The sequence below is a fragment of the Phocoena phocoena genome, chromosome 3 (genome assembly GCF_963924675.1).
Source record: "Phocoena phocoena chromosome 3, mPhoPho1.1, whole genome shotgun sequence".
Classification (NCBI taxonomy): domain Eukaryota; kingdom Metazoa; phylum Chordata; class Mammalia; order Artiodactyla; family Phocoenidae; genus Phocoena; species Phocoena phocoena.
In genome coordinates, this window is record NC_089221.1 from 166612426 (window position 1) to 166638969 (window position 26544).

The 26544-nt window shown below is 52.1% G+C and overlaps 2 protein-coding genes across 2 annotated transcripts in view; one reads left to right on the top strand and one right to left on the bottom strand.

Moving 5' to 3' along the window:
* Positions 1 to 9103: 9103 nt before the first annotated feature.
* On the bottom strand, positions 9104 to 14367 carry RDH8 (retinol dehydrogenase 8). The gene is made up of 6 exons (XM_065875358.1): positions 14265 to 14367; positions 11739 to 11897; positions 10920 to 11099; positions 9824 to 9917; positions 9429 to 9612; positions 9104 to 9319 (listed from the first exon to the last, which is right to left on the bottom strand). Exons 1-6 carry the CDS (start codon positions 14365 to 14367, stop codon positions 9104 to 9106), a joined length of 936 nt encoding a protein of 311 aa, XP_065731430.1.
* A 1623-nt stretch (positions 14368 to 15990) lies between these two features.
* COL5A3 (collagen type V alpha 3 chain) overlaps positions 15991 to 26544 on the top strand; it is a 38662-nt gene continuing 28108 nt past the window's right edge. The window contains exons 1-11 of the mRNA XM_065874268.1: positions 15991 to 16190; positions 20449 to 20607; positions 20699 to 20888; positions 20964 to 21120; positions 21818 to 21922; positions 22499 to 22651; positions 24228 to 24341; positions 24446 to 24595; positions 25837 to 25884; positions 25957 to 25998; positions 26318 to 26380. Of these exons, the coding sequence (XP_065730340.1) occupies positions 16103 to 16190; positions 20449 to 20607; positions 20699 to 20888; positions 20964 to 21120; positions 21818 to 21922; positions 22499 to 22651; positions 24228 to 24341; positions 24446 to 24595; positions 25837 to 25884; positions 25957 to 25998; positions 26318 to 26380 (1269 nt within the window). The 5' untranslated portion in view covers positions 15991 to 16102. The remainder of the gene's footprint in view (positions 16191 to 20448; positions 20608 to 20698; positions 20889 to 20963; positions 21121 to 21817; positions 21923 to 22498; positions 22652 to 24227; positions 24342 to 24445; positions 24596 to 25836; positions 25885 to 25956; positions 25999 to 26317; positions 26381 to 26544) is intronic.

Consider the following 26544-nt stretch of genomic DNA (forward strand, 5'->3'; position numbering starts at 1 on the left):
CCCATCCCAGGGACTCCCAGGTGTCCAGGATGGGGGATATCCAAAGGTGAGGGGGCTTGAGTTTTCTTGAGTTTCTTTTCTTTCCTTTTTAATTTTTTTTATAGCAATAAGCAGAACTTATTTATTTATTTATTTTGTGGTACGCGGGCCTCTCACTGTTGTGACCTCTCCCGCTGCGGAGCACAGGCTCCGGACGCGCAGGCTCAGCGGCCATGGCTCACGGGCCCAGCCACTCCGCGGCATGTGGGATCCTCCCGGACCGGGGCACGAACCCGTAGCCCCTGCATCGGCAGGCGTACTCCCAACCACTGTGCCACCAGGGAAGCCCCTATTTATTTATTTATTATTTATTTATTTAGGCCACGCTGCAAGGCTTGTGGGATCTTAGTTTCCGACTAGGGATCGAACCTGTTTCCCCTGCAGTGGAAGTTGTTAGCGTCCTAACAACTGGACCATCAGGGAATTCCCTTGAGTTTCTATTTTGACTTGGAGGTGGGTCCAGGAAGGGAAAACTGCCCTTGGGTACCAATGAGCAGCAGAGGAGGCAGGAGAACAGCTAGTGTGGTGTCCTTTGGGATATAGCCTTGCCACCCAGTGAACTAATGGATGGAGTCAAAAATGGATGCTGAGTGAATGAGTGATAGCAGGAATTCATATCTCATGCACCTGATCCCTCCACCCCACCCCAGTCCAGGTCCCCCAAAATAAGAATGATAAGCATTTGCTCAATAATTAATAATGAAATAAGTAAAATAAATTTGAGCACCTACTGCATGGCTGGCTTTGTTGCTGGGGACACAGCATTGAACAGGATGGAAACGCCCCCTCATGGAGTGGATATTTACTGTAGCCACGTTCACCTGGACTCTCTCTTTGAATCCTCTCAGCAATCTAATGACCCACTGACCCATTTTGCAAGTGAAAAAAAATCACAGAATGAAGTGTCCTGCCCAATACTGTACAGCTAGGTAACTGAGGCACAGAGAGGTTAAGTGACTTGCTCAGGATCACACAGCAGGTAAAGAGATGGAACTGAGCTTCTGAATCCAGGTTTAAGAGGGAGCCCAAATTAGCAGATACAAACCATTATAGATAAAATAAACAACGAGGTCCTGCTGTATAGCACAGGGAACTACAGTCAGTATCCTGTGATAAACTGTAATGAAAAAGTATATATATATATATATATATATATATATATATATAATCACTTTACTATACACCAGAAACTAACACAACATTGTAAATCAACTGTACTTCAATTAAAACAAAACAAAACAAAGAGGGAGCTCAAAGAGGGTAGGAGGTCGGGAGAGTTAACTATGGGCTCCATCAAGGTCTGCTGGCAGCTGTCAGTGGTTAAGTCCAACCTCTCGAACTTGGCCACGAGAGGGCGCCAGCGAACCTCCGGCCAGACGCAGAGTAGCGCTCGGCCTCCTCCCTCAAGAATGTCAGTGGAGAAGGGAGGGGACGTTGGCCTCTAGCCTAGAGCAGCTGCTGCTGCAGCCCAGATTCCGTCCACTTTCCCCTCCCTGGGACAACAGGTTTGCAGAGAGCCCGGGGCGGGCGGGACGGCCTTGCAGGGATGTGTGCCCTGTTTTCACCCCATCCTCCTGGGCTTCCAGCCCGAGGCTTCCCGGGAAAGCCTGGGCAGGACCCAAGTGTCAAGGAATAACACCCACAGCCACATAACAGCGAACGTCTGTCATTGATGGTACACCTACTAAGTTCCTGCACTTACTGGGACTTTCTCTCCACCAACTCTTCCATTCTACGGATGAGAAAACTGAGGCTCAGAGAGGTACAGTTGATCGCTCTGGCAGGAGGTGTCAGGAGCTTCTTAGTGTGTACGGTATGCCGGGATGTGCCCAGTTTGGTCACTTCCAGTCCCAGCCACGGCTCCTTGGGTCATTTCTTGGTTTCCTCAGGGCTTCAAGAACTGGCTTTGCTTCCAGATCCCTCAGGGAATCGCATGCCTCCTCTGCGGGTCAAAGGAGGTTTCTGAAGGCAGTGAGAGTTTTCAAGAGAAGCTTATTGCTAAGAGGAGATAAAGAATAATTTAGCAATCATGTTTGGGGTTGATTACTAGGTCTGAAAGCACCATGGAATTTCAATGATATGTGTCCCCACAGAGCTCACAGCCGGGTCAGGGAGAACTACCCATAAATAAGAAGCTGCAAGGGCCCAGAGGAGCCTGCTCATCTCATCTAGCCTGGGGAGTCAAGGAAGGCTTCCCGAAGGAAGTGGTATTTAGGTTGAGACCAAAAAGTTTCAGTAAATTAAGAATAATTGGATGGGACTTCCCTGGTGGCGCAGTGGTTAAGAATTCGCCTGCCAGTGCAGGGGACATGGGTTTGAGCCCTGGCCTGGGAAGATCCCACATGCCGCGGAGCAACTAAGCCCATGTGCCACAACTACTGAGCCTGCACTCTAGAGCCTGCAGGCCACAACTACTGAAGCCCACGTGCCTAGAGCCTGTGCTCTGCAACAAGAAAAACCATGCGATGAGAAACCCACACACTGCAACAAAGAGTAGCCCCCGCTCACTGCAACTAGAGAAAGCCCGTGCACAGCAACGAAGACCCAACACAGCTAAAAATAAAATAAATTAAATTTTTAAAAAAAGCAGGTTCAGGGGATAGAGAGGGGGCCTCTCTGAGGAGGTGACATTTGTGTCCCTATATGAGTTGAAGGAGGGAGACATGTGGATATCTGGGAAAAGTATTCTAGGCAGAGGGAAGAGCAAGTGCAAAGGCCCTGAGATGGAAGTGTGTGTGGAGTGTTTAAGAAACAGCAAGGAGGTCCGTGTTCTGGGAATGGAGTGACTGATAGGGAGAGAATGGGATATAATCTGAGCTGAGTATTCAGGGATCAGATCGTGTAGGAGGCCACATCGTTGTGGATCTGAATCTAAGTTAGAGAGAGAACCAGTGGAGAGTTTTGAAAAGGGGAGTGACATTTTCTTTCTGTGTTAAAAAATTAGTCTGGGGATGTCCTTTGTTCCTATGACTCGAAATCCAAAAGTAACAACACTGATAAAGATGAATAATTCCACAGCATAAAAATAAGACCCAATACCATCACAGAAAAGTTTTTAAAAAAACTGAGAAAAAGTATCTGCACTTCCTACTATAGATCCCTTAATGTTCATAATATGTAAAGAGTTTCTAAGAATTAATAATAAAATATAAACAATCCCATAGAAAAAAACTTGAGCAAAAGTTGTAGTTAGAATGTCCACAAAAAATGAAACACAAATATTCTTTAACGCACTAAAAGACACTGGGCCTCACTCATGATAAGAGCAATGCAAGTTAAAATAAGAGAAATGTGAGATACTAATGTTTATGCATTAGATCAGCAAAACTTTGGAAGATCAATGATGCCCAGTATGGTGAGGCTGTGGGGAAGTAAACATGTTAACATGTGGACGTCAGTCCTCCCCAGTAGAGGTGAAATTGATGATGTTCATAAAAATTACAAATGCTTAGTTTCTTTGGCCAAGTAATCCCATGACAGAAATGCTTGCACATGTGTGAAACGAAGTATAAACACGAGGTTATTCATTGCAGTCATTTCTATCACAGCCAAAGATTGGAGAGAGCCCAAAGATTCATTACTACAGGATCAGTTGCATAAATTATTGTCCATCTACACAGTGGAATATATTGCAGCTGAACCAAAGAATGAGGAAGTCTTTTCGGGCTGATGTGAGAAACTCCTAAGACGTATCACTCAAGGAAAGAACCAAAGTTCACACTTATGTGTATAGTATGTTGCTTTTTGTGAAAAAGTTAAAAAAAGTGAATATTCATGTTTTTCCACTAAAATACTCCATATTTACTTTTAAAGTTGTGATAAAATATACACAACACAAAATTTACCATTTTGACCATTTTTTGTTGTTGTTGTTTGTTTGTTTGTTTTTTTGCAGTACACGGGCCTCTCACTGTTGTGGCCTCTCCCGTTGCGGAGCACAGGCTCCGGACGCGCAGGCTCAGTGGCCATGGCTCAGGGGCCCAGCCGCTCCGCGGCATGTGGGATCCTCCCGGACCGGGGCACGAACCCATGTTCCCTGCATCGGCAGGCAGACTCCCAACCACTGCACCACTGGGGAAGCCCTTGACCATTTTTGAGTGTACAGTTCCGTGGCATTAAGTACATTCATATTGTTGTGCCACCATCCCCACCATCCATCTCCAGAGCTCTTTTTATCTTCCCAAACTAAAATTCTGTCCCCATTAAACACTAACTCCCCATTCCCCCTTCCCAGCCTCTTCAAACCACTGTTTTACTTTCTGGTTACGAATTTGCATACTCTAGGTACCTAATATAAATGGAATCACGCAATATATCTGTCCTTTTATATCTGGCTTATATCGGTAGGCATAATGTCTTCAAGGTTCATCCATGTTGTAGCACATGTCAGAATTTCCTTCCTTTTTAAGGCTGAATACTATTCCTTTGTGTGTATATACCACAGTTTATCCATTCATCAGGGTCTTTTTTCCTTGTATAGTCAGAAAGAAAACCTGGATAAATAACTCATGCAAGTTATAACAGGCAGTGGTGGGGGATCAGGAATTGGGCAGTTGAGGAAAGATGAAGGTAAGAGAATTGTTTAAAAAATATTTCTTCATATATATTTTTTATTTTTAAAAGCACTGTGAGGGCTTCCCTGGTGGCGCAGTGGTTGAGAGTCCGCCTGCCGATGCAGGGCACACGGGTTCGTGCCCCGGTCCCAGAAGGTCCCACATGCCGCGGAGCGGCTGGGCCCGTGAGCCATGGCCGCTGAGCCTGCACGTCCGGAGCCTGTGCTCCGCAACGGGAGAGGCCACAACAGTGAGAGGCCCGCGTACCGAAAAAAAAAAAAAAAGCACTGTGAATGTTTTACCTCTTTGAAATATATTTTTATATCTATAGGCAGGGAGGAAAATGCAGAAGAGGAGGAGGCTGGTGCAATATTCCAGGCGAGAAATCATGGCGGTTGGAGTAGGTTAGGGGCCAAGAAGGTGTTTTGAAGTGGTTGGTTCTGAATATACTTTTCAGATCAGGTGAACAGGATCTCCTGATAGATTAGCTGTGAGGTGTGAAAGAGAGAAAGTAGAGACGACGCCAAGATTTTTGGCTTGAGCAGCTAGGATGTAACGATGAGGTGGTGGGGGCGTGAGTGTAGAAATAAAGAGTCAAGGGTTAGGTTGTTAGTATCACCTTCTGAGCTTTGGCCAATCTCTGCTGGTCACCAGTAGCATCCACCTGGAATTTAATAACAGCATCCCTCCCCACACTGCATTTGTTTTTATAGTTGCCACCTGGATTGATGATGATTCTTCCTTATATGCAACAGAAACTGACTCAGTGCGATTTAAGCTGCAAAGGAATTTCTTGGGTAGATCCTGAGGGCTCACGGAATCACCAGCCTTGGAAGATTGAAAGGCACAAAGTGGCAACTCAGGGCAGAAGCTAAGATCACAGCTTAAATCATCCCCCTGAAACCAACCAGAGGCTCTGGCTTTGGCTGCCAGCACTGGCAATGCCACGCTCCTGTCCCTTCTGCTACCTCCTCTTCCTGACCCCTTCTGTGGGTGGCCAACTCTCAATTCTAAATCCTGTGCCTCTGCAGAGTGGAATCAGGGTCACATGCTCACCCTCTAGCTGCAAGAGAAGCTGGGAGAGAAGGCCTGGTGTTTTCTTGCACCAAGAGTCTATACGTAGAGGGTTTGGAATACTGTACGCGCCATCTGCAAATACATATCGAGTTCAGCTTCTCTCATGGTGGGTATGATGGCTTTTTCTTCTTGGTAAGGAGATAAATGTGTCTTTTAAAATAAATTATTTCAAGGAATTTTTAAAATACTTTTTCAAATTTAATTTTTATTTTTTATTGGAGTATAGTTGATGTACAATGTTGTGTTAGTTTCAGGTGTATAACAAAGGGATTCAGTTATACATATACATGTAACCATTCCTTTTCAGATACTTTTCCCATATAGGTTATTACAGAATATTGACTAGAGTTCTAAAGGATTTTTTTTTTTTAAAAACAAGAGAATGCTGGACATAAAATTCAGGATAGTGGAGACCTTTGGGGTGAGGCAGACAGTGAATATCGATAATGTTCTAATGGTAGAGTCTGATGGTGGGCTAGTGTGTATGCATTTTGCTCCTCTGCTCTGTCGTCAGCATCTTGGATGGAAAGAGACAGCACACTCACAGTGGGTAATTTGGGAAGTGATGAAGACAGGAACAATGGTTAAGGGAAGGGTCGGGGGTAAGGAGACGTGCCGCCCTGCTGGCAACCGTGGGGTCCCATCACCATCTTCAGTTGAAAGGGGCAAAAGGAGGGAGTGGTTCTCAGAAACTGGAGCTGGGGCTGAGATAGAGGGATGCTGCGAATCCACAGTGACCTGCATGGAAGGAGCGTGAGGGACAAACACCGTGGCCTTTCCCCTCCCACTGGCAGAACCCAACGTAACCGGAAGCCAAAGGTGGAGGAAATTGATTGATGTAATCCTGGGGTGAGCCTCCTGGGTAAAGACCTCTTGCACATGTGCATTTCATCTATTCTTTTAAAAAATTAATTTAATTTAAAAATTGACACAGGGAACTCTACTCAGTACTCTGTAATGACCTATATGGGAAAAGAGTCTAAAAAAGAGTGGATATATGTATATGTATAACTGATTCACTTTGCTGTACACCTGAAACTAACACAACATTGTAAATCAACTATACTCCAAAAAAATTAATTAAAAAATCAATATTCAGGTCATGTGAAATAAAATTACTGGGATAGACTCCAAAAAAAATAAAAAATAAAAATTGAGATATCATTCATATACCATAAAATTTGCCCTGTTTAAATGCACAATTCAGTGGTTTTTGGTGGATTCATAAACTTGTGCAACCATCACCACTATCTACTTTCATATATTCTTTTTCAGGTATTACAACATTGCTTCAAAAGTCCAGTATGGGATAGGGGAAGGGAGGAGTTGATTTGAAAAACTATTAAATAGCCCCCATTATCTCTGCAATGACTCAAAGAGACCTCTTCTGAGGGTCCCGGGCTCAGTTTCCCTTTTTCTAGAAAAGATCACGAGAGATCCCTAAAGACCAGCATAGACTGAGTTGGACAGCCCCAGACTTGATTCCTACCCCTTCCCCTCTGCCCCTGGCAAATGGGGATGTTCTGAGTGGCTTCATCTCCTAAAACTGCAGAGCAAACATTAATTTAAAAACTTTGCCCAGAGCTTGGCATTCCAAGGTTTGAACACAAACCACAACAAAAACTGCAAGTGAAATGAAACAGTCCAGAGGACTTTCGTTTCAGCACTGTTATTGCTAACCCTGCTTGGTAGAAGATGACATCAGGGGAGTCACCTGCCCGGGGCCACCCGCTGAATGAGAGGAAGAGCCAGCATTTATGCCCAGAGTCCATTCACTACCGAATTTTCAAAAGGAGGGCCAAGAAATTTGGGGACACTGTCTCAGGGGTTCTGATGAGACCCCTATTGGTTTAAATTTTTAAAAATTGGGCTAAAATACACATAACACAAAGTTTACCATCTTCACCATTTTTAAATGTACAGTTCATTAGTGATAAGTACCTTCACGTTGTTGTGTAACTGTCACCACCAGCCACCTCCAAGAACTCTTTATCTTGCAAAATTGAAACTCTGTCCCCATTAAACACTAACTCCCTGTTCCTCCCTCCCCCGGCCCCTGACACCCACCATTCTACTTTGCCTCTATGGATTTGACTCCTCTAGGGACATCATATAAGTGGAATCACACAGTATTTGTCCTTTTTGTGTCTGGCTTCTTTCACTCAGCATAATGTCCTCAAAGTTCATCCATGTTGTAGCAGGTGTCAGAATCTCCTTCCTTTTTTTTTTTTTTTGCGGTACGCGGGCCTCTCACTGTCGTGGCCTCTCCCGTTGCGGAGCACAGGCTCCGGACGCGCAGGCTCAGCGGCCATGGCTCACGGGCCCAGCCGCTCTGTGGGATCTTCCCGGACCGGGGCACGAACCCGTGTCCCCTGCACCGGCAGGTGGACTCTCAACCACTGCGCCACCAGGGAAGCCCAGAATCTCCTTCCTTTTTAAGGCTGAATAAATATTCCATTGTATGGGTGGATCACATTTTGTTTATCCAGTAACCCGTTGATGGACATTTGGGTTGCTTCCACCTTTTGCCTATTGTGGACAAGGCTGCTCTGAACATGGGTATACAAATATCTCTTCAAGACCCTGTTTTCAATTCTTTCAGGTAATACCCAGGAATGGAATTGCTGAGTCATATGATAAATCTATTTCGCTGTTTGAGGAACTGCCATACTGTTTTCCATAGTGGCGGTACCATTTTACATTCTCACCAACAGGGCACAGGGTTCCAATTTCTCTACATTCTTGTGAACACTTGATAGCTTCTGGGCAATTTTTTTTTTGATGTAACCATGCTAATAGGTGTGAGATAGACCCTATTGCTTTTTAATTTTTTATTTAGATGTAAGAAATTGAACTTTATTAAATACAGTGATTGCTAGTGGTTACAAATATATATTTTGTGAAAAAATATACATACATTGCTGGTGTATGCACAAACGCATTTTACTGATGGAGTATGTGACCAGAAAAGTCTGGAGACCCCTTAGTGAAACCAACTTTGGCTGTGTGTATAGGCGGGGAGGAGGGATGGTGATGTTTGGATCATCCCAGAATCCACAGACCGAAGATAGCAAAGTCCAGAGGTTGACTGAGGCAGTCTGTCTCATCCTTCAGGGTCCAGCAACAATGCCCCCTCCTCCAGGAAGCCTCCCTTGCCTTCCCAGACACAACTCCAGCTCTCTGATCTGGGCTCCTCAGCCCAGGGTTCCAGAGTCCCAGGGTCCCCTCTGTCTGCCCCAGCCCTGACCGCAGAGGGGTCTGTGTCTAGAGGCTGAGGGCTCTCTGGGGTCCCAGCAATGCCCAGGCACAGAATGGGTCAAGCAGAGTTTGTTGAATGAATGAATGAATGAGTGGATAGTCTGTATGGCCTGAGATGGATGTGAACCAAAGAGGCTTGGCTGTTCAGGGGTGAGGAGGGTTGGGTGAGGCCCTGCTCACCGGGGCCACACTGGGGTACGGAAGCAGCTGCAGGCCAGACATCGAAGGCCAAGGTTGAGGAGGCGTGGCCAGCGGAAGAGCAGGCGATGGGAGGTTTGCACATACAGGCTGCCGGAGGGGTCCATGGCTTTGAGGGCGGTCAGTGGAGTGTAGCGGGTGTTGGTCTGTCTGCGCAAGGGTGGTCTGGCTGAGCCGATGACCTTGACAATTACCTGCGGGGTAGAGCCCTGAGCTTTGGGACCCAAGGAGAGGGGGTTTCTGTAGGGAGGGGCCCCCTCACATACCTGAGCCATGTCCTGGGGCTCTGGGCCCCCCACTCACCTTGGCCACATCCTGTGGGCTCTGTCCCACAGAGTGAAAGAGCTCCCTGGAGGCCGGGAGGTACAAATCCCGAAAGTAGCTCAGGGTGTCAGCGTCAGTGCCTGGGAACTCGGCTGTGGAAATCTGCTCCAGGAGCTTCCCTTCAAATTCGGTGGCCACCGGGCCCGGCTCCACCAGGGAGATGCTGGGAACAGGGGTAGGGGGAGAAGGTCTTGAGCCCCAACACACTCGCTGCCCCATTTTGCCCATTACTGCCCGTCTTTCCTCTTCACCCCCCTGCTTCTCCCATCATTGTTTCATGCCTCCTTGCTCCCCCACCTCCTCGCTACTCCCCTTCCCTTGTCTGTCCCATCACTGCCTTCATTCCCCTGTCACTGTCCAAGTGCCCGCCTCACAAGATGTTGAACTGAAGCAGCTGGACAGCCAGACTCTCGAAGAATCCCTCCATGGCGAACTTGGAGGCCGCGTAGACTTCATTGAACACGACACCTGAGAGGATTACAGGAAGGTGGGCTCTTTGGGGGTCTGGGTGATGGGCTTTGTAGGTCCAGAGGGATGGGGTCTTGGGAGACAGAGTAAAGAGGATTTAAGGATCAGAGCATATCTGGGGCCAACCTGATGGGTGTATGTGATGGGAGCATATGGGGTCAGGATGAGGTTGTCTTGGGGTGCCAGGTCCCATCTCTTCCTGGCAGTGTTCCATCCACCCTCAGCCCAGGGAACTCTCCTATTTCCCTCTATCCTCTAAACCCTTGGGCCACTTGGGCATGGGATGCCCAGGGTCCCCAAGGGCAAGCACCATTCACCAGGGTCTTTACTGGTCCCTGTTGAGCAGTGAATGTGTCCCCCTCCCTTCCAAGATCAGGAGATTCAGCTGGAAGAGAGGCTGAAGGGATGGGGCTGAGTACATGCAGCTTTTCCATGACAGGGTAACAAGTAGGGTGGATTCCTTAGGGGACTGCTGGGGAGGGGGGCAGATCCGAGGAAATTTCCAGGGAAAGGAAGGGAGTCTAGAGAGGTTCAAGGAGGAAGGGCCCGGGAGAAAGAATGGCAAGTAGATGGCCTCCATAGTAGGCCCATAGCAGACATCATTAGTCGATCTCTGCTCTTTTTCCTGCAGAACCGCAGAGTCCCAAATCCAGACATCTCTGGAGCCTGGTGGGAGGTGTTTGGCAAGAAGGAGCCTCAGGAGGAGTGCTGATGGTTCCTTTGAGTTTTGTGGGATGGTTGGAAGAAATTTTTGGAGGTTTCCAGAAGTGGGGTTGAAAATGGATGTGGATGGCCTTTGGCAGCATCTATACCACCCCTGTCTACTCCTGTACCATGGTAGACATAGTTAATCTATCCCAGAACTTTTTCCTTCTGAGCTGCAGAATGCTTCTCAATGAAGGCATATTTAGGGAATATGAGCTAAAACCTAGTTGCCATCCTTCCAGCAGGGGGAGGGTCAGACGCTGGGAGGATTCCCAGGGGTGCATCCCCAGGGCTCACCTTGCAGCCCCATGACACTGCTGACCACCACGATGTGGCCCTGTCGTCTCCTCTTCATGCCAGGAAGTACAGCTTTGACCAGACGGACGGCCCCGAAAAAGTTGGTATCAAAGACGTTCTGCATGGCAGCTAGGCTGAGCCCCTCCAAGGGCCCCACCAGGCCCACTCCAGCATTATTCACTAAGGGGGTAGGGCTGAGGGTTATTTTGAAGTCCCCCAACCCTTCTAGTGTCACTCCCCCAGGGACACTCCCTAAATTATCCCACCCCTCCCCCACTCCAATTTCAGGGCTAGTCCAAGGTATCTTGGGCGGACAAATGTGTAGCATTGATAATCTTTAAATATAGTTCAGCATTTGTTATAGGGGACTCTGAGCCCTGGGTGGGGAAGAGGGCTGCTAGGGACAGCCGCTACTTTAATGCATGAGCAATTCAGCTCTGACCCCAAATTGCATCAAAACAGCCACACCCTCCTTAGAAGACCGTTTAGGGACCATGAGTTGCTTCTTCATCATGCTCCTTTCCCACAATGACTCATCAAATTAGTTTTCCCAACCACATATGGTTTTCTCCATATGTGAGAATTTCTATTTGATAAAATCCACCCTATCCCCAGGTCTCAGTATATTTCTTATATCGCTAATAAACTGAATGGTATCCTGGGCTCTTAGCCAGCTGATCTACCCCTTCTCTCCAGGGTCAGAGGTTATTAGGGAAACAAGAGAGTTAGTGCCCAGACACTGGAAAGAACTTGCTGTGATAAGGATCTATGTTTAGGCCAGGGAGGGGGCAAGTGACCCCAGGGGATGCTCAGACTCACCCAGAACGTCCACTTCTCCCTGGATGCAGCTGAGACACTGGGCCACTGACTCATCACTGCACACGTCCAGCTGGGCCACGGTGAGGGTCTGACCCAGAGCCTCCCCAGCAGCTGCCTCCAGTGTCCCCTTCTTTCCCAGGTCTCTCATGGTGGCCACCACTGGGGACAGAGAACAGAGTTGGAGCAGGCACTAGGTTCCTTTACCCTGTGTGTGGACTTACATGTTCCTGTGATATTTTGCATGAGTAGTCACAGAGGAATGGAGACCCACAGATTTATACACCTACATTTGCCATACAACCACAAATGCATACTTGTGTACAGTTATTTGTATATACTTCCATCCATCCATCCACTCATCTAGCAAACATTTATTGAGCATCTACTACACCCTATGCACTATTCTAGGTGCTGAGGCTATTGCATGAAATAAGATAAAGTCCCTGCCTTCACAGAATTCGAAACCAGTAGGTAATACAATAAAATAAATACAGAACAGATGGCTTGAGAAAAGAAATGCATGCACACCTAAAGTCAACATATGTGCAAATATGCACATGCAAGTATGAATAGCCCCATTTACATCATCAACGCAGGTTCCAATTTATTGAACACCTACTATATGCCAGATAATATGCTAAACACATTTATAAACACTAACTCTAATCCTTACAAGAATCCTATGATCAGGTCATTGACTTATTTTCCAAAGATGGCCTCAACATCTTTTTTCACACATGCTGTTCTAGAACCTAGCTGCTCACCCCTCAGCCCATGAAATCTGATTCCTCTCCCCTTGAATCTTGTGGCTAGCTGGGAATCAATAGACGATGGTAAAAGTAACCCTGTGTGGCTTTTGAGATTAGGATGGAAAAGATGTTGCAGTTTCTGCTTTGCTTGCTGGAGTACTCACTCTTGTATGCTTCAGCCACCCTGTAGCAGCCCAGCTGTCCTGAGGCCACCATGCTGGGAGGAAGCCCAAGCTTAGCCCAGATAGAAAGACCACATGTTCCAGTCTCCTCTGTGAGCCTTTGACCCTGAGCCCGAAGCGCCCAGCTGAGCCCTTCCAAATTCATGACCCTTGTAAACCGTGAGACACAGATGATTGCAGCTGTTTTACGCCATACATTTTGGCATACAGCTGTGTACGCCATACACCCCATGCATTTTGGGGTGACTTGCTTTGAGCGATAGTAATCAGAACATGTAGGTCATATTATTATCCCCATTAACACACTGAGGTTCAATACAGTGAGGTTTCTTGCCTGCTCCAACCTCTAGCAGGTGTGAGAACTGAGATTTCAACCTGGGTTCGTCTGAGTGCCTGTACCCATGTTTGCACCCGCCCCCCCCCCCAACGCCTGCACCCACCCTCACACACACATTTGCATGTTGTCTGTGAGCCCATGTAATTCGCAGGCGCTGCACACATGAATGGGACCACATGCATCTACATATGGTGACAAGCATGGGCCCGGGGGCTGGGCTACCTGAGTTCAGATCCAGACTCTGCCAAGTTCCAGCTTGGGCAAGGACATTTGGCAGTCGGTGCCTCAGTTTCCTCATTTCTAAGATGGGGCAAATGACAGTGTCCACCTTATCGGGGTGGTGTGGGGATTAAATGACTTTCTAATATGCAAAACACTTAGATGGAAGCCTGGCACATTGCAAACAGTCAATAAAAATCATCCTTCAGCAGTGTTAGACACTCATCTGCCAGCCCACAGGGACACACACTGCACAATTCCCTCTCTGTACACTGACACCCAAAGCTGTGCATGTCTCTAAGACAGAGGGTAGAGGGCGGGGAGAAGCAACTCTGCCAACTGGGGCAATGCCCTCACCCCTCCATCCTCCTCTTAAGTAGTGGCCCTTTGCTTACTTCGACTCCAGTGTGCGCTGGGTCAGAGGTTCCCATGGGTGGGGTGAAGATTGGGGCTATTGATCCCAGAGTGGCAGGGGGCCGAGTCTCTAGACCTAGAGCCCCCTCCTCCTTAAACCCTCAAGGTCAGGGTCACTTAAGAGGCTTATCTTGGAGGTTTAATCTGAGGATGAGTGGGGGTGGGGACTCTTAGGGAATGACTAAGTGAAACCTCAGAGGAGCCCTCTCCAACCAGCCCTTCTAAAAATAAATATCACCCACACCCACCCCACTGGCTTTATTTTGCCTCTGACCACTTATCTGCACTAGCCACTTAATACGATATAAAATCTGTTTATTGTTTGTTCTCCCTCACCTCCCCCACTACATCACTACCTAGAACAGAGATTTTTGTCTATTCTGTTCGCAGCTGTGTTTCTAGCACCTAGAATCCGGCACCCAATGGGCGCATTAGAGATATTCTTTGGATGAGGGGATGATTCACAGGCGGAGGTGGGAAGGGGCCCTCCGTGTGTCCTGGGTCCTCCCCAAGCTCCCAAATGCAGTCGAAGTCATGGACTAGTGGAACTAGTGCTGGGAGAGCTAAGGGTCTTGGGAAGCCGTGCCCACTCCTGTCCTTCCCAGCCTCACCCTGGTCCCCTTACCCTGGTAGCGCTGCCTGGGGTCACGAGCCAGCTGCACCGCGAGCTCCAGGCCAATTCCCGAGGAACATCCTGAGATCAGTACAGTCCGGGGTGCGTCGGCCATGTTGATCCCTTTCTGGACGCGTGACCTCTGCTGGCCGGCACCTGACTCCCGCCACCCATCCTCTGCTCATCTGCCCCTCCTGAGCGCACCCCACCTGCAGGATGAATGGGCCCTGGGAGCCCTCAATTATGAACTGACTTTGGGCAGGCAGCTGGGGGGAATCCCTTCACTTCAATATAGTGCCTTCCTTTTATCGGTCAAAAATGTCCTCTCGCTGCTACACTCAAAACTGGGGGCTTTTGTTACGATGATAAATTATCCAGGGCTGGGGGCAGTTTCAGGCAGTGTGGGGAATAAGTGGAGGTGTTCTCTTGCTGTCTCTACTCTGGGCAAAGAATCTGTGATCGGAGAGAGGTGACCGAGAGTGTGGTCCCAGAAGGGTCCGTTCAAGGAGAATGGGCAGAAACGTCAGAAGGTACGATTAGACTATAGGAAGAACTTCCCAGCAGACCAAGGCAGGGCAGGAACTGTATGAGCGTTTTTGCCAGAAAAGTCTTAGTCTCTGATGTCCCTGGAGAGAAAAGAGGAGCAGCTTGGGGAGATTCCCTCTCCTCCCCCCCTTTCTCAGGGCCCCCCTCCCCCTCAGGCCAGATGGGGCCCCACCCCCTCCTCCCTAAGGACACAGAGTCTCTTTGTCTGAGGAGCCAGAGGCTGGGAGGGAGACACTGCCGGCTTCTCCCTCTTGGCCTCGGGGTGGGGGAAGTGGGCAGTTCAGGGCCCGGGATATGCCCCTTGGGTTCTTCCCTGCGGAAGCTCCTTCAGATCCAGCATGTCTGTGCTTGTTCAATGGCACAGACAGCTCCACCTGACCTGACCCACTGGGGCCTCCTCACATGGAGGCGGGGACGTCCCAGTGGGGTGAGGGGGGGGTTCCGCCTCACCCCAGGAATGGCAGGGGTCCACCCCTCCCTGTGGCAGTGTCCTGGTTAGGGTAGGGCCATACTCCCTGATTTAATGGGCCATGTGTGAGAATGGAGCTGGGACATCCATCTGGGGCCTGAGTCAGGGAGAAGAGGGCTAGGGATGGAGGTGGGAGCCTTTATTTGAAGATTAAGAGTTTGGGGGAAAGAAAGAACTGTGAGAACTGTGTCTTGGAATCTGTGGTGAGGGTTTGGGGGTGGGGCTAAGGACCCCATTTTGGAATCTGGGGTGGAGTTTGAGGCTGCGTGAAGATCCCTTATTTAGGGACCTGCCCGGAAAGTATGGAGTGAGGTCGGTACCTCTTATTGTGGGACCAGGCAGGTGGGTGAGATTTTGACATCAGAATTTGGGGGACTGGCTGAGACAGAAAGGATCTGGTATAAAGCTGTACCCCCTAATTCCAGGGCCTGGATGGAGGCTGAAGGTTAGGAGGCCTGTTAGGAGAAAAGGGTTTGGGCTAAGGCTGGGACCCCGGATTCTAAGGGTGGGTGGGAGTGACCCTCCTCCGACCCTGTGGGGTGAGGCAAGAAGGGCCCAGCTCCCGGCCCACGGCTCCACCCCTAGCTGGGCAATCAGAGCTCAGCACAAACTTTCCCAATTCCACCCACCAGCTGTCAGCTACCCACCCCCCCCTTCCGCGAGCTCCGCCTGGCCCGGAGCTGGAGCGCAGGGCGAGGCCAGGGCGGGGTCTCGGGCAGTCTCCTGTGGATCCCGAGTGGAGCCGGCCGCCGCGAGATTGCCCCGAGCCCGTGGAGTCGCCGCTCCCCGCAGCCGCCCAGGCTGGTCCCCCGCCTTGAGTGTGGGTCCCGTGGGAATGGGGAATCGCCGGGGCCTGGGCCAGCCGCGGGCCAGCCTCTGCCTGCTCCTGGTGTCTCTGCAGCTTCTCCCCCGGACGCAGGCCGGTGAGCCGGGAGGGAGAAAATAGGACCCGGAGTGCAGGATCCATCGAGGCCCCCAAAGACGGCGTGGAGTCGGGAGTCGGGGGCGTGCATGGGGGTCGTGCACGTTGCGCGTGGCTACGGTGTGGTGTTGGGGGGCGAGTGTCTGACTCTGGGCGGTTTGTGAGTGTGACAGCTTGGTGGGGGGGGGTCGGAGAAAAGTGTGACCCTGTTTCCTGGTGGGTGCGTGGCAATGAATGCCATTTGGAGTGAAACTGTGTGTCCTGGGTGTGGGAGATGACGATGATGGTACACCTGGGTGATGGGATATAGCCCCTGGGCGAGTATGTGATTGAGTTGTGGGTAGGGGAGTGTGTGTCTGTGTGGGGGGCTGATTTTGAGAATAACCGTGTGTGTGTTATGCGTGTGATTGTGTGTCTCTGGGTGACCCTCTGAGGACTGTGGTTGTGGTTTGGGAGGCTAAATACTTGCCCATGAGGATGAGTCTCAGGGGGATGGGGGATGGTGAGCGGGGACTAGTAGGGAAGAGGGTTGATCTGGCATTCAGAGCTCCCTTTGCGTCTCACCAGATAGCTTCACCTTATTCCCCCTCTTTCTCCTCTGCCCCTAATTAGCGCGCGCCCACCTCCTTTCCCCCCCATCTTTGCCCCCTTCCCCCCTCCCCGTACTCCCCTGAGCCGGGATCAGCACCATGGACAGGACCTCGGGAGGGCCTTGGTGAGGGGCGAGGCGGGGCGGGGCGTGGGGCGAGGCGGGGCGGGGCGTGGGGCGGGGCGGGGCGGGGCGCGGGGCGCGGGGCAGAGCACGGGCGGGGGCGGGGGGAGTGGAGGTTGCTCCCCCAAGCTGAGCGAGCCTCGGGTGTTTGTTCTGAGGAATTTCTCAGGGGCCCCCCCAGGGGTCCCGGGGGCCGCCGGACGGGTGAGTCAGCGCTGACGCACGCCCAGCTGCGCGAATCTGGCTGGGCGCCGCGCCCCTCCCCCCAGGGTTCTGGGTCGGGGGCGCCCCGGGGTTCGGGAAAGTCGTGGTCCCTCAAGTGGTGATTGAGGGGGGCTTCCCTGGTCTGAGATACCCCAGGTCAGGCCCTCCCCGTAATCCCTCCCTAAGGTGAACTCAGGACCCCAACACACCCACCCCCACTTTCTCACTTTCTCCTTTTCTCTGCAGTCCAGAGAGGTGTGTGTTTACGTGGATAATCCCAAAGTGGCCCATGTCCCACTCCCACGGTCACACATCCACACAGTCGTGCGATCTCAGGCGTGCACTCAGAATAGAAGGCCCCTGGGACACGAAGAACGTTAAACACCTGGGGCCCACGCCAAGGCAGCCCCATCAGCCGCCCGTCCCATGGTCACAGTTTTTGTCACCCACCTACACTTTCAAACTCTCACACATGCTTCCACTGGCATCCATACAACGTAGTCGATGTTCTCAACCAGTCACCCACTCGCTGACTTGGCCACACTCTCACATATAACCACACTCCTCCATCTGGAGTCTGAGCTATTACTATCACAGACTCCCGTGCATCACCTGCAGGACCTCGAGCTCACTGCCAGGACCCCAGGACAAGTCAAAGGACTGCACCTAATCCCTCCATCATAGGCCAAACACTCACAGACATCGACACGCCACAAAGCACACGCTCAGCTAGTCCCTGGTCCGTACAGAGTCACACACGTGCTCGCACAGTCTCATGCATGTACACAATCGCGCGTGTACCTATTTGCACAGACACTCACACCTAGGCTCTCCTACTCATCTGAGAGGGTCCCAGCCATGTCCCAGCCCGGTCCCTGCCTGCCTTCTTCCACGTCCTAGACCCCCACCTAGCCTCTCCCTGGGGTCCTGACCAGCACAGGGGAGAATCTGTGGGGGAAGGGCAAGCCAGTTACTTGACAGACTGCCGCCCCCTGGCCCTGCAGGCAGAACTCAATGCCTCTTGTGTGTCTCCTTGTCACAAAGCCAGCCATGGAAAGAAAGGGCAGTTGGTTTCTGAAAGGTCATTACAGAAGGAACACAGATTGAAGCAGGAGACATTTGGGTTAGATGCTGGGAAAGACTTTTAAAATATTAACGAGCAGTTGGTCAAGGAGAGACCCCTTCCCAGTGCATAGAAAGTGGAGTCTGGGTGAAAGGAGAGCCTGGGAGAGCCACAATGGGGGGAATCACGGACCTCAGCCCTCCCCTGGGCCCCCGCCCGGGGACGGGGCAGCTGGGATGATCATTCCACGGGAGAATGACCCTTGTGGTCAGCAGAGCCTGGGAGCCCAGATTTTAGCCCCAGGGGGCTGTAACCCAAATACCTCTTAATAACAACCCAGCCACAGAACAGGCAATTAGAGATGGGGCCGGTGGAGGCAGCAGGGTTAGGGGAGAGAGAGAAAGAGAGAGATGGAGGGAGTAATCCACACACAGAGATATATAGAGGCACAGAGATAGAGGTATGCAGAGAGAAACAGATGTGAGACCGAGGGAAATACCAATAGGCAGAGACAGAGAGCTAGAGAGTGAGGGAGAGCTGGGAAGTAAGAGAGGGAGGGAGAGAGAAAGACTGATTCAGAGTTGGACACAGAAAGTGGGACAGAGAGAAGGCAGGGAGGGGGAGAGAAGAAAAAGAGAGGAGAACAAGGTTGGGGGCAAGAGAGAGCTGAGGTTGGAACAGGGCTCTGGAGAGTCTGAAGACAGAGGGGTCTGACCCAGGAGGAGCTGGGATGGGGGGGCCCTCATCCAAACCCCTGTCTCCCCCAAGTCTGGCCCCCTACCCTGGATCCCAATGGTGAGATCAGTAGAGCCGCCCCTGGGGTGAGGTCATGGCAGAATCCGGCTCCTGCCAAGAGGCTGGGTCAGGGGGTCAGTGGGACAGTCTGCTGTGGGGAGGGGAGATCAGGCAGGAGTTTGGGGCTCAGGGGAAGACCCCGCCCACCCTTGCCCAAGCCATGTGGTTCCACTTAGCACTGGCCAGGCTGCACCGGGTGGGGCTGGTAGGACAGCCTGGGTTAGGATCTCACTGGACCAGTCCCTTCCTTTGCTGGGATGAGAGGGAGAGGGTCAGAGGGAGGAGGTCAGGAGGTTATCAGAGAGAGGTGATCAGAGGATAAGGTCAGAGGGGGTGATAAAGTGGGGAGGTCCACAGGTCAGATGGAAGAAACTGGGATAGGAAGAGGGAAGAGGTCAGGTGGTAGTCAGAGGGAGGTGGTCACGGTCAGGCAAAGGAAGGTCAGAGGGGGTGGCCAGGAGAAATCAGCAGGGATCAGGGAAAGAATGGTCAGAGGGAGGAGGTCACGAGTGATGAAGGTCAAGGAGGAGGTCAGAGGGAGGAGGTCATGGGTGATGGTGGTCGAGGAGGAGGTCAGAGGGAGGAGGTCACGAGTGATGAAGGTTAAGGAGGAGGTCACGAGTGATGAAGGTCAAGGAGGAGGTCAGAGGGAGGAGGTCACGAGTGATGAAGGTCAAGGAGGAGGTCAGAGGGAGGAGGTCATGGGTGATGGTGGTCGAGGAGGAGGTCAGAGGGAGGAGGTCATGGGTGATGGTGGTCGAGGAGGAGGTCAGAGAGAGGAGGTCACGAGTGATGAAGGTCAAGGAGGAGGTCAGAGGGAGGAGGTCACAAGTGATGAAGGTCAAGGAGGAGGTCAGAGGGAGGAGGTCATGGGTGATGGTGGTCGAGGAGGAGGTCAGAGGGAGGAGGTCACGAGTGATGAAGGTTAAGGAGGAGGTCACGAGTGATGAAGGTCAAGGAGGAGGTCAGAGGGAGGAGGTCACGAGTGATGAAGGTCAAGGAGGAGGTCAGAGGGAGGAGGTCACGAGCGATGAAGGTCGAGGAGGAGGTCAGAGGGAGGCGAGCCCAGGGAAGAGGTGGGGAGAACACACCCAAGGAGCCCCTCCTCTCTAAGCGGGTTTCCCCTGGCAAGGGGGGCTTCAGGCCTGGGAAGCAGCCCCAGGGAGCTGGTGCGGGGGAGTGTGGAGAGGGGGACAGTTTGGCTCTGGGGCTCAGGCCAGGAAGCTTTGATTCATCCCAGAACTAGGTCAGCTTTTTTTTTTTCTCACCGAAAACCAAGGGAAAAAAACAGGAGTCAACAGGCTGATGAAGCTGGAACAGCTGTGGAGTGGTGAGGGGGGTATGCGTCCCAGGCCTGCTCCTTCCCCCTGACCCACAAACATAGCGGGGCGGGGGGTGGGGGCTGAGTCCCCCAAACCCGAGCCACTCACGCAGAGTGCTGGGCTCGTTGTAACTGCCCCGCACCCTGGCTTCTTTCCGTAGCAGACCCTGTGGATGTGCTGAAGGCCCTGGGCGTGCGGGGGGGCCAGGCTGGGCTCCCCGAGGGTCCCGGCCTCTGCCCCCAGAGGGTCCCACAGGGCGACCGGGCATTCGGGGTGGGCAAGGCCAGCACGCTCGGTGTCCCCACGTGGGAGCTCTTTCAAGGTGAGTCAGGGTGAGAGGGGCTGTGGTTCATCGTGGGAGCATGGGTCACAGTCGGGCCATCTGAGCTGCCCCTTTCCCTCTGCCCTCCCAGCCGAGCACTTTCCCGAGAGCTTCTCCGTGCTGGTCACTCTGCGTGGCCGGCCAGCCAACCAGTCTGTCCTTCTATCCGTCTACAATGAGGCCGGTGTCCGGCAGCTGGGCCTGGCGTTGGGGCCGGCTCTGGACCTCCTAGGTGACTCCTTCAGCCCCCTTCCCCAGCAGGTCAACCTCACGGATGGCAGGTGAATATGGGGAAGGTGGGAGTCCCAGGAGAGGTGAGATGAGAGCACGCCCCCACTGAGACTGTCCCCTTGCAGGTGGCACCGTGTGGCGGTCAGTGTGGATGGTGGGATGGTGACCCTGGTGGCTGACTGTGAACCTCAGCCCCCCGTATTGAGCCAGGGACCTCAATTCATCAGCACAGCTGGACTTACTGTGCTGGGGACCCAGGACCTCGGGGAGGAGACTTTTGAGGTAGCGCTTCAGTGATGGGGGAAACTGAGGCAGGAGGCAGGAGGGAGATTTGTCCACAGCCTGAATCTGGAGAAGAGAACGGAGAAGGGAACTATCCAGCTTTGACTTAGCGCCAGGAAGCTGAGGAAGGGAGCGCCAGGCATCACGGTGCATCTTTGTGGCCTGTGCCTGTGAGACTGTAAAGCCATGAACTGATCATTTGTGATGGTGCATACTTGGCTTATGGTGGAAGGATAAGGTTGTGATGTGTGACGGCGCTGCTGGTTGTGATGGAGTGTGATGCCAGCGAGGCATGGAGTCGTGTGGCTCTGGGACAGATGTGTTTTCGATGTGGTGATTGTTACGTGTGTCATGACAGTCCAGGGACCTCATCATCTTGCTTCCCTCCTTATCCCCAGTACCTTGAAGGGCACCTGGCACACAGTAGGTGTCACCATGTGCCGCGAGTGAAGGAACAATTGTGCCTCTGATGGGACAGAGGTTGTGGGGTGTGGCTTGTGGTTGTGGTTTGGTGTCACCCTGATAGAATCTTCCTCCTCTCAGTTTTTTGGGGCAGAGGGATTTCTGGGGCTATGGTGGGGCTTCCTCCTCCCTATACTTAGCCTGCTTTGGGTGGAAAAACACCAGACCTTGATGCTTGGAATGGGGGTCGGAGTCAGCCTGCAGACCCCTTCCCGGACCCCCACTCTCTCCCCAGGGAGATATTCAGGAGCTGCTGATAAGCTCAGATCCTCAGGCTGCCTTCCGAGCCTGTGAGCAGTACCTTCATGGCTGCGACGACCTGGATCCTGTAGCCACAGGGGTGAGTAAGGGGCTTGTCCTGAGGTCGCTGGCTGAGTCATCCCTGGCTCCAGGTCTCAGGAATGAATGAATTCTGAGCCCTACCCAGGGGGCTGAGTGACCGCTGCCCTTAAACTGTTCTTAGGCATGAATGACCTTGACTTCAGGTCACATAACTGACCCTTGGCCCCTCATCATATGATTTACCTTGACCCCAGGTCCCAGGGCTGAGTGAGCCCTGGCTTTAAAAGATAGGACCAGGGCTTCCCTGGTGGCGCAGCGGTTGAGAGTCCACCTGCCGATGCAGGGGACACGGGTTCGTGCCCTGGTCTGGGAAGATCCCACATGCCGCGGAGTGGCTGGTCCCGTGAGCCATGGCCGCTGAGCCTGCGTGTCCGGAGCCTGTGCTCCGCGATGGGAGAGGCCACAACAGTGAGAGGCCCGCATACCGCCAAAAATAAATAAATAAATAAAATTTAAAATATAAAATAAAATAAAAGATAGGACCAATGGACCATGTGCCAGCATGACCCCAGGTGATCTGAGTGACGGGGCCTCCACTCAGGGAATCTGGACCCGACTGGAGTCCTCTTCCCAGGTACCCCAGGGGGAGCCAGAAACCCCTCCCCGTCGGCGGAAGGGGAAGGGAAAAGGGAAGAAAAAAGGGCGAGGTCGTAAGGGGAAGGGCAGGAAGAAGAAGAACAAGGAAGTTTTGGCCCTGAGCCCACCTCCTGTCTCCCTGGAGAACCAGGTAAGGGGTCTGCGGTATCTCCCCTCTGTTCTTTGGCCGCCCTGCTTCTGGCCTCTGATCCCCACTGACCCCTTGTGCCTCATCCAAGGTCTCTGCCTCTTGTCTCCAATAACCGACCTTTGACTTCTCTCAGCTGACTGATCACTTGTCGGGGGGGTCTGGTCCTGTCTTAGGTGCTCTTTCATATCTCCCTCCCAACTTCCAGTTCTGTGGGGGGACTAGAGAGAGGGAGCACACCCAGTCGAGTACCTTGTGATTAGGGGGCTCTTGATGAGGGCTACTGTTTAAGGGGAGCCACTAGCTGGGGTGAATGATGGGTTCGTTAGTTAGTGTGTCATTGTTTGGGGTTGACTGGTTGGGGTCATGGGTGAGGGTTATTCATTGGGGGTCGCTAGCTGGGGGGACACTATTTGGCCTCCCTGATGGAGATTGCTGGTTGGGGGGATCATTGTAGAGAGATACTGACTGAGGTTGATGTTCGGGGGTTTCCTAGTTGGAGGTCACTGTTAGAGGTCATTGATGGAGGCCGCTGTTGGTGTTATTGGGGTCTGTAGTTTAGGGTTAATGGTGTGGGGCTCATTGCCAAGGATCACTAGTTGGGCAAGTCCCCAGTGAGGGACCACTGATTAGAAGGCACTAGTGGAATCACCAGCTGGGGTCACTAGCTGGGAGAGTGCCTTTCAGGGGATCATGGATGAGATAGTTTGGGAGTCCCTGATGGGTAATTAGTTGGGAAGTCATTGATGGGTCACTGGTTATAGGAATAACTGGTGGGAGGCCAATGATTCGGGTTATTAGTAGGTGTGTATGGGTCATTGGTTAGGTCCCTTAGTGGGGATCACTTGTCATGGGTCATTAATTGGGGGTCATTAATGGGTCACTGGCTGTAGGAATAATTGGGGGCCATTAATTGGGGGTCACTGGGTAGGTGTCCCTGGTGTGGGCCACTGGTCGGGGTCCTTGGTTGGAGGGTCACTGGTTGCACTACATCGGCTCGCCACATCAGTGGGGAGAAAGAGGGTTATCACTTCAGCCTAGAACAGAGACACCAGGAGTAGCCTACCCTTTCTCAGCCCCTTCCTTAACCTTCACCTGGGCCCCCATCACCTGCTGTGCGCCCTTAACCCAGTTCCTCTGCAGCTGTCCAGGCCAGGAGGACCTCCCACTCCTTCTCTGACTGCGGCCTGGCTGGCTGACAGACCGCTGAGATCTGCCTTGAGAGAGGACATATGGGATAGGCTTCCGGGAGTCTGGCCCTGAGTGGTGGACATTGACCCTGACCCCTGGGCTTTGGAGCCAGCCCCGCTCTGCCTTCCAGGCCTTCCAGACCTGCCAGCCCTGCCCCTCCTCCACACACAAGGGCTCTCCCTGCTGGCTGTCCTTGTCCAGCCAGCACACCTTCGCCTGCACTGGCCAGCCCCCTGCCCCATACCCCTCTGATTTTTGGGGGGAATCCTCCTCTGTCCTCCTCCCTAGACTGGGTGCTCTGGGAGAGAGAGTCTGTCTCCTCCTTCGTCTCCCTTTTGTCTTGATTGTCCTGACCCCAGACCTGGTACCTTCTCTGTCCTTCCTCCAGACCTCCACTGACATCCCCAAGACAGAGACACCAGCTCCAACTCTGCCTCCGACTCCCACGCCTTTGGTCATCACCACGACTGTGGCCATTGGCAGCAACGTCACCGTCCTAGAGGTTGTGGGAAGTGGACGAGGCTGGAGGGGAAGGTCCTGGGACAGTGGTGGTGGCAGACAATGAAGAGGCCAGGGGTAATCTTTGGTCTGTCCCAATGTCCTCAGGAGAGCTTGGACCCTGACGATGGAACTGAACTGGGGACCGCGGAGACGGAGTTAGCCAGAGAAGAAGAAGAAGAAGAAGGTGGTCCCACCACGGGCCCCCACTTCCGGGCAGCAGAACAGTCATGGAGGACTGAGTTGCAGACCTTTCCTGTGCGTCTGGGTGGCTGGGTTAGCTGCAGGGGGAGGGACTCCTACCTGGAGCCACACATAGCTGCATTCTCTTTTTTGCTTTCTTTTTATCTTGCCTAGAACGCCTTCCCACCACCCCAGTGCAGCTGACAAATATTTATCTACAGATACTACGCTAATGTGACAGGCATTGTGCTAGTGAATGGCTCTGTGGGTAGGGTGATTCATCTGGTTTTTAGCCTAAGCACGATGAGAAGCCACTTGAGAGGGAATACCATCTGACTTGGGAGTTTTCAAAGCTCTCTCCAGCTGCTAAACAGCATATGGACTGTAGGGGGAGCCAGAGGGGCAGCAGGGAAACCAGTAGTCTATGCAAAACAGCGGTGACCTGGATGAGGGTGGTGGCTGTAGTGGTGGTGGTGGGGATGGAGAAAAGTTGGACAGATTGGGGACATGCCCCATTTTGCTCTCGCTGCTGTATGTGGAGAACAATTCAAAAATGACCGGGTAGATGTGCGGTGGCACCACTGAGTGGGATGGGGAAGCCTGACGGAGGAGCAGGTGGAAAAGTGTCAAGGATCTCACTTTGGATGTGCTAAACGGGCAACCCTTGTTGGATTGTCAATGCGAGTGATTGGTTAGAAAATTCTGGAGTTCAAGGAAGATGGTCTAGCCTGGAGATAAAGACTTGGAGCTCATCAGCGGAGAGATGCTATCTTCAGCCAAGGGATGAGATTGCCTAGGAGCATAAGGCAGACAGAGAAGGTGTCTAGGTTCTAGCTTTGGTGATGGACAGGGGAGAAGGTGAATAATTCTAACCGTCTTCCTCTGAGTGCCTGTTATGTGCTAAGCATTGTTTTAGCTTCTTTATCTTCCCGTGGGATATATACAGTCGGCATTCGCCCACACACTATGCAGGTGAGGCCATAGGAGTTGAATAAGTTGCCCAACATCGCTCAGCTTTTGAGAGGCAGCTCCAGGATTAGGACTCCACAGTATGCCCCAGGGTTCATGTTCCTTACCTTGCTGCAGCATGGCCAGCTTGAAACTGGAGGATGAGCTGCTCAAAACGTACTGGTTGAAGAAAGGACAGCAGAGACAGCTCAGAGGGTGGACTTTGTGCACGCATGCGTGCCTCTGTGTGTGTGTGTGTGTGTGTGTGTGTGTGTGTGTGTGTGTGATGAGTGGGAGGTAAGTTAGCTGAGAGTTCTATGTCTGAGTTCCAGGGCTCACACCTCTTCTCTTTCCATCCCCTGCCCCAGGGCGCTGGGGAGAAGGGAGAAAAAGGAGAACCGGCGGTGATTGAACAGGTGAGGGGCTTGGGGCTGGAGGACGTGGCGGGGTCTGTGCTAGAATGGGGGTCACACTTATTTCTACCCCAGGGACAGCAGTTTGAAGGACTTCCAGGAGGCCCAGGACCCCAAGTGAGTCATGGCTGCATTCCCCTCTTCTTGTCTTTTACTTCCAGTTGGGGTATTTGATCCTCTGGGGTGGGGAGTTGGGGTGTAATGTTGCCAGGTCATTTGAAGACGATTGGATATTTGAGGCTCAAAAGATGAGTAAAAATAGGGGTTGAGGTGTAAAGTTGGGGGTTTATATGTGTCAGTATAGTATTGAGGGGCCAGGGGTGGCTCGGTGATGGGGTAGGAAGGCCAGCATGGGGTCAGTGTCAGTGGTGGTTTGGAAGTCAGCCTGGCTCAGACTTTGCATTTGTCATGACCTCTGTTCCTCTGTCCCCAACAGGGGGTGGTTGGCCCCTCAGGTCCTCCTGGCCCGCCAGGATTCCCTGGGGACCCTGGTCTACCGGTAAGAGACTTCCTCTGGGGTGTAAACGCCTGGGAAAGTGAGGTTTCCAGTTGGCAGCATGGCTGCGACTGGAGCTGGCTCTGACCCCTCCGCTTCATCCTCCGCCCCATCTGGGAATTATCATTCTGTCTCCTCTTGTGTCTCTGGGAGGGGGCGCTATCCCC

What these genes read in the sequence shown, in the direction of transcription:
- RDH8 (XM_065875358.1), bottom strand. Translation starts at nt 14,367, where the DNA reads ATGGCCGACGCACCCCGGACTGTACTGATCTCAGGATGTTCCTCGGGA. An exon ending in GGGAGAAGTGGACGTTCTGG is followed by an intron (nt 11,100 to 11,738) that starts GTGAGTCTGAGC and finishes CTACCCCCTTAG; the next exon opens with TGAATAATGCTGGAGTGGGC. An exon ending in CAGTGTCATGGGGCTGCAAG is followed by an intron (nt 9,918 to 10,919) that starts GTGAGCCCTGGG and finishes TAATCCTCTCAG; the next exon opens with GTGTCGTGTTCAATGAAGTC.